General features: G+C 37.3%; 1 protein-coding gene across 3 annotated transcripts in view; it reads left to right on the top strand.

Annotated features, from left to right (window-relative positions):
- The first annotated feature begins 1,423 nt into the window (after positions 1-1,423).
- Positions 1,424-9,430, top strand: part of LOC104606222 (uncharacterized) — a 29,531-nt gene continuing 21,524 nt past the window's right edge. The window contains exons 1-3 of one of the 3 annotated variants that reach the window (XM_088904278.1): positions 1,425-1,689; positions 1,851-1,896; positions 3,632-4,522. In XM_088904278.1, the coding sequence (XP_088760404.1) occupies positions 1,891-1,896; positions 3,632-4,522 (897 nt within the window). In that variant the 5' untranslated portion in view covers positions 1,425-1,689; positions 1,851-1,890. Of the gene's footprint in view, positions 1,897-3,631; positions 4,523-9,430 lie in introns of all 3 variants that reach the window. The other 2 variants (XM_088904279.1, XM_088904277.1) reach the window with 2 other exon arrangements.

Below are 9,430 nucleotides of genomic sequence, written 5' to 3'. Positions count from 1 at the left end.
AGGCTCGAGCTCGATTCAATTAAAGATTGGTTGAAACCGAGCCGAGCCGAGCCCTGCGGCCAAGCAATGCATCAAAAGCCATGATTTGACGGTCCTAGCCCATAGAAAAGTAATCTGTGTGTAGAACAGTAGGTGATGTCACTGTTACAGACGAGTAAACGACCTTCTCTCCCCAGGCCCGTATTGCTAGCAATCGCTTGCGGGTAAAATAAAAAAACCATTTCGGCTGATGCTAAAAAGACCAAAACACCCCTTATTAAGTTGGTCCACACTCCAGAGTTCAAGAATTTCTCGAGATAAAGCCATTAAACCATCTCTCGTGAGAAATTAAGTAACTGTAATCAAACTCCAATTATAATATGATTGACAGTTAAGAGTTAAGACACAAAAAAAGGAATGCCTAGGTGGCCCACATGTGGTATGACCTACGAATCCATAGGTTATTCCACCGCAATCGTAGGGTTCAGATCCACAGTTACCAATAACCAACTGATCTATGGATCCATACCTTGCACGTGGCAATTTTATTATCTGCAAACATCTCTAATCTTTATCAAGATTCTTACACGTGTCAAGCTTCGCTGGTAAGTTCAGTCTTCCCCGAAGGAACATGTCACCATCCAACGGAAGACACGTTAACCGGTCCAGTTTTCATAGAAGTTCTCGACCGATAGCTTTTTTTTGACGGCTGCGGTTAGAATGTAAAAATAGATTCTATGCTTTTTACAGCACCGGATAACTGCCCGACTACGAAAAGTCATGGAAAACACATGTACAAATGTCGTGGTATACAGGCACACCCATTCAGTCAGGCTTTTAGTAATGGATAATCACAATTTAATACTTTTATCTGACTATTTTGCCCTCAAGCATAAGACCAACCTTTGAGATCTAGAGACACCTAATTTGCCACGTGGCAAACCTTAATGTTTGGGATGGGCTGCCTGTGTTTTAACTTATACCTACTACGCATTCATCGACGGCTACGAGTTCACTTCCCAGTTCCCTCCTTTCTGAAGGACCATTGCCAGGTGAGAATTGAGGAAACAGTCACATCAGCAGGGGAAGTTTTAATTAAGATTCCGTCTGGCTTCGTTATCTACCATAGATGATTTCGTCCATCTAAGGGAAGCTTTGTTATCCACCGTCCAATGGAGACCTTTGCATCAGTTTAGGCAACCGTGTTCCCATACCCAACAACCTGCTGCTGCAGTGCTGCACTTTCTTTATTCAAAAATAAAAGATGGGGCTACAAGGGTATCTTGGTCATTTCAACGAGGAAATCAGATTAGATTAAAGCAGAGAGTTGAGTTTAGAACCCGGGCCCCCGGCTACGAAATCCGTGGTCACATCTTGCATTCTTGCATCGTCATGTGACCATAAATCCTTCTGAAGTTCTGAACTGCGTAAATCTCATCTCGCTCTCTCTCTCTCTCTCTCTCTCTCTCTGCTTTAAATCCCCCTCGCTAAAAAGACTCGTATATTATTATTATTCTCTCTCCAGAGTCCAGCCCCCTCTCTCTCTCTCTCTATAGGCAGCAGCAGAGAGAGAACGACTTTGGTTTTTTTCTTATTTTTTTCCTCCCCTGGCCTTCCCTCTCATTTTCTTCCCTGCGAGTCCCCCAACCCCCCACCCACCCACGAATTCCCACATTCGTAAGCCATGAAAGCTTAGCTCTCTTAAGTCAGGTAAACCTCCTCTGCCGTCTCTTCTTCTCTATCACTTTCTATCTATCTCTGTGTCACTTCGTGTGTGCTATGCTCCGTTTTGTGCTCTCGTCTTGGTTATTTTACATTGAGTTGACAATCGAGGTCAATCGATACATAACCATGAAGACCCATTTGCGCAGGCTTAAGTTTTCACGTGGGTTTTGACGTTCAAGCTCTTCCATGGAGGTTAGCGTACCTTCCATCTTATTCCTTTTTGCATGTTTCCTTCTGTTTATAAGATGATTTAATGTATTCTTCTTCGCGTTCCGGTAGTTGTTTTAGCGTTCGAATAAGTTGAATTTGATGGGATCACATAGAAATTCTCATTGCCAAGTATGGGTTCATGATTCTTGAACGGTTTGTCCAGTTCGAATGTTGCTGCTTTGGTTAAGATTGTAGGACTTGTTGTTTAGAGGTTAATATACTCTTTGTGTCTCTTTAATTTCGCGATATTTTCTGTTTCTTAATGGTCTTCTGAGATGGGCATATGTGGAGTAGCTTTAGGAGTCGTTTCGGGTTTGAAAATGGATCTAGGATGTGCTAGTCTTTGTCTGGGTCTGTTTCTCTGAGGCTTTGTTTGTCTGTATTCCTTGCTGGTGGTGTTTAGTTTGTGAAATCCGTTTTGTGGGTTTTATTCAGTTGTTTGAATATAATTTTTGTCCACAGTGTTTGTGACATTTAACTATGACATTCCCTTTGATTTGCATATACAGGTATTGGGATTTTCTTAAATACTGTTTAATTTTTATATGTATATATCTATATTATTTCTTTCTCGTTTGTTGATCTTTGGTTCTTATTTCTTTTTATATGTATATATCCACCTGCTAAATTTTATTTATGTTCTTTTGACGTGTTAGTCTTTTCTGTTGAACCTTAGGCTCAGTTTGGAAAGAGTACAAATACATACAAAAATAATACAAAATATAAAGTTTTGCACTCTACATATTTGTATTTGTACTCCTTCGAACTGAGCCTTAAGGAAAAAAAGAGTTATCTGAATATTCTTGGTTAGAGGAGCTCTCTTACACTTAGGAAGCACTTGTTGTTTTTTCTGCTCTGAACAAATTGATACTTGATAAGTCATTAGTGTTTAACTTGCTCTTAAGTTGATTTTGCTGGTTCAATATCCTGAACTTCTTATTTTCATTCACATTGACTGTGGGGATTGAAAGGACATGCTATTCAGCTTTGGTTATTGAACCCAATATGGAACTTTCTTACCATGTAATATTTATTTGTTCTCAAGGGAAGATAACTTGGGGATGACTGAACTATCATCTCTTTATGGTTTGCATTCATAGTAATTTTAGTAGCTAGTAAGCTAATTGTGTTGTATAATAGGAGAAAATATACTTGTAAAATTTAATTCTATAAACTAAATCCTTGGCTCCTCTAGTTACCCATCACAAAGGTCCTGACAGCTTACAAAGAAACATATTAGTGTCTAGGTAACCATGGATGCTTGCAGAAACTGCCTTAAATCCCTCTTATTGCCTCTATTCCAGTGCAGTGAATGTGTATGAGCCTTAAGTTATTGACATCTCATCTTGTCTTTTTTGTGCTTGTAAACCTCTAGTTCAGTTAATTACTTTAAGGCGTGTTATCATTTGCAAAATGAATTAGTTTAAATCCATGGTATTCACTTCCCTTTTTGGTGTATTTGAAGATGATATATTTTTAAACATTTTACACAGTTCTTTCCTTCTCTTTAATTTAGTTATACATTTATTTGTTTTAGTTTTAATTTCAGGTACTTTGCAAGTAACTTAAAGTTGATTCACTCTGATGTGACTTGGGTCTTGTTTTAGTTATCATTAACTTGCTAATGATTTGGTCTGCTTTGGATTGTATCAGAGGTTTTATATCCATATTTGTGCCAGTTTACTGCATTCACATTCCTTTTCATTTGATTTTACAGATGGATTCAGTTGAACTGTATCATGAAAGTGAGTGCACTGAAGATGCTTCTCCTGAACAGTTACATTCTTTAGGTTCTCCTGATATAAGTGATATATTTGGAGATCCACAGGTACTTCCTCGAGTTGGAGACAAGTACCAGGTTGAAATTCCACCTCTGATGGCTGAAACTGATCGTCTTCAGCTAATAAAGATCCCAACTGATGCAGAAGTCATGACAGTTGATGTTGCCCATTCTTTTCAAGTGGGACAGTCGATCCCAATTATGTGGGTGCATAATAAACTTAATGACATAAAGAGTGAAACCATGGAGTTTCTGGATGATTTGGATAATGCAATCAATACAAATGGATCAATGGAATGTATAAAAGGCAAGGAAAGCCAAATAAGTTCAAGTAACACAGACTCAAATCTTGAGGTTGAACCATCAGGCATTGCACTGGGCCATGGGAAGGGACAAAATGAATCAGAAAACGAAAAACCTATGGTGGTTGGTGATCAGATGGATGTGGAGTTCCCTTTGCCACAACAAAACAATTCCGTCCAGTATCATCATGCCAGTGGCAAATGTGGCTATCCAGTGCCAGGCTCTCTTGGTGATCATTGGAGTGACATTGAGGAGAAGAGCCTTATCCTTGGTCTATATATTTTTGGGAAGAATCTTGTTCAAGTGAAAAGATTTATTGGTGGTAAACAGATGGGGGATATACTGTCATTCTATTATGGCAAGTTTTATAGGTCAGATGCACACCGTAGATGGTCAGAGTGTCGGAAGTTGAGAAGCAGACGGTGCATACAGGGACAAAGAATTTTTACAGGAGGAAGGCAACAGGAATTGTTATCTCGATTGCTTATGCATGTGTCGGAGGAAAGCAAAAACACATTACTGGAGGTATTATGTAAAATTTTGTCAGATATTACATAAAAAAAATTTTCCTTTAGGATTTACTTCTGAAATATCACTGGATCAAATTAAGTGTTTACTTCTGAAACATTATATCCTGTGTAATAATTATACATTGTAGTGAAGTAAGTTTTATGTAGTACTTACTGCCTTCCTTTAAACCACTATTGTTTATGTATTTGATTCTTAATGTAATAGTTTCATTTTGGACTAAGGGCTTCTTTTTTTTTCTCCACATGGTAATGCTAACCATATTACAGAATCAAAAGCAACAATAGAAATAAAAGAACAACAAGACCATCAAGAGCTAATGATCAAAACCAAGGGGCTAAACAACCAGCCAAGCAGTAAATCAGTACAAAAAGAATCCCCAAAACCTATCAGAGCTAACCTAGGAGGGTCAAGCCCCATTGACCTCTGTTCTATTCACTCCACCACTACCCAAGCTATCAGTAAGCAAGTTGGTTTCAAGAATTTACTTCTTATATGTCCCAAGAATGAACTTGTTAATATGTGGTCTACTGTATCTTTATTCAACAAAGGGTGATGTGAAATAAAACGTATTCTATGATGCTACAATTGCATGTCTAGACTCTAGACTAGACAAAACTCCCCCCTCCAAAAAAGAAAAAGAAAAAAAGAAATAAATGAAAAATAGGAGACTCTCTTAGTGAGCTGCTTGGGAAAACTGATTGCAAATGAGCTGAAATTGGAAAATTTGATGATTGAAAGTGACTCAAAGCTGATGGCGAAGTGGTTGAAAGAACCGGAGCCTGTAATTTGGTGCTACAGAGATGAAGTTAAGAAAATCAAATGTAGGTTTAAAGTACCTCATTAGTCTTACAAAAATCAAATGTAATGCGATGACTGATACATAAGCTAACTTGTATTCTTCTTATTGTGATGTGTGAGGGCATCCCGCACCTCATTAGTCTTACAAAAATACCTAAGTGGTGAGGGATAACCCAATACAACAAAAAACAAAAAAGCAAAAAACAAAACAAAAAATAAGTACATCCATTTTCCTTGCAACAATACATCTAATGTAGGTTTAAAGTACTCCAAAAATCAGAACCAAATTCTTCTCTTTTTGATCCCTCAAATTCTGGTAGAACCAAAACCCAGTATAAAAGCTTTACACCAATGATCATGCATAGCTTCTCCTTGCTTTTCAATTTTCCTTGAAAAATTCTGCTAGTTCTCTCTTTCCACACTTCCCAAACACACTGTGAAAGGAACACAACTCCAAAGAATCTTTACTTTTCTGCTTCCATTGAGAACCAGCCAGAGAGTCAAAGATTTCTTTAGGCACCTGAGATGATCACCTCTCCTTGAAGAGCTGAAAGAAGAATCCCCAAATAAATCTTGTGTACCAGCATTCAACCAACAAATGCAATATGCTTTCTGCTTCTAATTCACAGAGAACACATCTAATTGCCATTTGATACCCTCTTCTCTTCAAATGATCTTGAGTGAGAATGCCGTCCATAGCCACCAGCCATGCATATGCTTCCACCTATTTTCCATTTTCTGGTTCTATGCATATTGAATAATGATGACTCTACTTTTTGAAGACTCAGAATGTTACTGTATTGTACTCTTGTCAGTATCTTTGTTCTTTTGCAGAAGGTGAATGGATTTTCAAGTTTTTCTTTAGATCCTATCTCTGAAATTTAGGTCTCCTATACAAAATTAGTAGTTATATTTTTCTTTTCAAGTATTTTTCTGTTATTACTATCTCTTTGCAGCAGTATAAAACCATAATTCCAGGAGCTTTTGGCATGCCTCTTAAATAAAAAGGGTTTCTGCTATAACTAAACTGGCTGGTAAGGTTTCCTTTTTATTTCCAAGAGATGGATTTTACAGAAGTGGACACTTATTGACTTTTTTGTTGTTTGAGACGACACCATTTTAACATCAATGAGTTAGCTAACCCAGATATAAATATCCATGCTTAAGTTGCTTGGGGATCATTAACTCCATTTATATGTCCTTGTAAGCCATTTTGCCCTAGTTTTACTTTCCTGTAATAGTCCTTCTGAAAATAACGCTGTGTTTGTTCTTTTAATCAGCTTACTGGTACCATTTCTTCAGTTTTTTCTAGATTCTTTTAGACAAGGATGATCTTCCATCTTTCTACCATAATCAATCTAGAAAGGGAAAAAGAACAAGAAAAAGGAAACCTTGCTTTAAACAATGCCATATTAACATGGTGGGTCTTGAATGGATAGTGCTAGACAACTTTGTTGGCATGCTTAAAGTGTGAACAGTTATATATGATCATGGCTTTGAATCTAGAGGGAAATTATATACTGGTCAAAAGAGATGTATTGTACACAATGCCTTGAACCAAATGCAAAAAATAGTCTATTAAATTTTCCACATAGGGTTATTTTGGGTATATAGATATTGGGGTTGGATCAAGGCATAGAGGAGAAAACTCAACACTTCAAAGTAGTGTTTTCAACCTGTCATTGACCCGGCCAGTTGAACCGTTCAAACCGTCACCCGGCCAGGATTTTGGGACCGATTCTGTTAAAACCCTTCAGTCAGTAAAAAACCGTTGACTTGGTCAAAAACCATTTGACCTGGCTGGTTCAGCCGTCGACCCAGTCACCAGGTTGCGGGTTGCACACTCAATGCATGCAAATTTTCGGAGGCCATAACTTTGCACTCCAGTGTCCGAATGGGGTGATCTTTTTTTTATTTTTTTATTTTGGGTAACTTTTCGAGATCTATGCATCCCAACGCCTTGCCTCGCTATTTTTGCAAAAAACCCCTTTTTTGGCCTCAAATCACAATTTTTAATATCTTTATAACTAAAAAAAATATAAACTGAATTAGAAAACATAAATTAAATATAAAATAATACATATAACATATCTAAAACATAATTATACATTATTTATTGATAAAATATGTATTTGTACACATATATATATATACATGTACACACACATATAATGATGATGTGGCACAGTCTGACCCATTTGACCCAGATGGTTGAACCGGTAACCCGCGACCTGGAGGCAAAAACAGTTCAGCCTCTGGGTCGGTTTTTAAAACATTGTTTCAGAGGCTAGCAGGAGGAAGCTAAGGCTATATTACCAGTTGAGAATATAGTAGAATTTTGCAGGGGCCGAAGACAAACATGGATTGATGAGACACATAAAATCTTATTTTCTCCATGTGTTCTTTCTTTGCTTTTTCTTGGTTTCTGATAAAAACTCTTAGGGGAAAGAGTTCTCTCTCTTCCATAATTATGGGGTTTTGTCTTAAAGGATTTCTTAGGAATCTCTATGGATGTACTGCCAAAAAACGGAATACCTGTGATTGACATTTGGAGATACCTAGTAGGGATCCTCAGATCCTCCACAACGCCAAAGTTCTCCAGCCCATGCTGAGGTAAGACTTCAATTTGATGGAAGGTCTCATGGTATCCCTCTTGAGTCTTGAATCCCTAAGAGCTGCTGGTTTTGGCAGATGCTTTATGATGCAAATGATAATATATTTAGGTCTTCAGTAGACCTGTTGGGATGCAAATTCTATTAAGGCTGATGTTGTTGCCCTTCTACAGGAGCCAGAATTGTTGAGCTGTGCCAATTTTTATTCAGTCTCCATCAAAAGTGATTCAGTTAACACACATAGATGGTTCCTATCTGTTGGAAGTGGTTTTTAGAGTATTGATAAAAAAAAAGAACTGGTCTTTAGAGACCAGAACACTTGATTAAATTAGGTGGATGTCAAGGTGGTGTAGACATGGAAAATAGAGAAAGAAACCATGGAAGAAGAAGTTTAATTGATGTCAAACTTCTTCAAATTCTTGTACTAGTGGCAGTTCTGTAATTTTTGGTAAATTTGAGTGTTCTTTTTGGCATGGAATTACACAACCGGGAGTAACCCATTCCTCTATCCATAACCACTGCAACCCTGGTGAGTGGTGATAGTGGGAAGTGGGAGATTTGATCCCAAGTCTCTTCTACAACCAGCTAGAGACCTTTAGCATATTGGAAAAAATTAAAACTACAATCATGTCAGGTTTTAATAGGATTAGCAGTGGATATTTAGAGGTGCTAAGTAGGGGTGGATTTGAGCCGAGTCGAGCCGAATACTTGGCTATTCGAGCTCGGCTCATTGAAATAGTCTTAGGCTCGAGCTCGAGCTTGATTTGAGCTAGAGACTTGAGCTCAAGTTCGGCTCGGTTCAAAGCTTGCAAGTTTGAGCTCGGCTCGACTTGGGCTCGACTACTAGTCAAGTTTTTTCTAAAAAATAAAAATTATACATATAAAAATAAAAAATAAAAAATATACACAAAAAAGTGTTTTTATTTTACATACAAAAAATAAGAATTATAAAAAATTATTTACTATTATACATAAAAAATAAAACATTATATAAAAAATTATTATTATATATATAATAAAAAATATTTATTTTATATATTTATATATTTATATGTATGTATGTATGTATGTATAATAAAAAAATATTTATTTATTATACTAGGCTCGCGAGGCTCACGAGCCGAGCTTCACTGGGCTCGAGCTCGGCTCGATTAGCAAACGAGCCTATGTATTAGGCTCGAGCTTGGCTCAAAGCTCAGTTTAAACCGAGTCGAGCCAAGTGTCGAGCTCGAATAGCTCATGAGATGCTCAGCTCATGGCTACCCCTAGTGTTAAGTCTTTTTTGAGTGTCTTTATGGGTTATATATGAGTTTACCTTAGTGAAATCATAAGTTGATCTTGAGTCTAAATTGGAGTATGTAGAGGGAGTTCCAGGCCCTAATGTTGAGTCTAAAGATATGATCTTTGTAAATGAATTTTTAGAAGAAGAGATGCTTTTTTTTTTGTTTAAATTTAATTAGGGGTTAGAAGGTAGGTAGGAGTGAGGTAGTTG

Source organism: Nelumbo nucifera, chromosome 4 (assembly GCF_055504915.1).
Source record: "Nelumbo nucifera cultivar China Antique chromosome 4, China Antique-T2T, whole genome shotgun sequence".
NCBI lineage: Eukaryota > Viridiplantae > Streptophyta > Magnoliopsida > Proteales > Nelumbonaceae > Nelumbo > Nelumbo nucifera.
The sequence above is the reverse complement of the archived record's forward strand: the minus strand, read 5'-3'. Positions and strand labels throughout refer to the sequence as shown.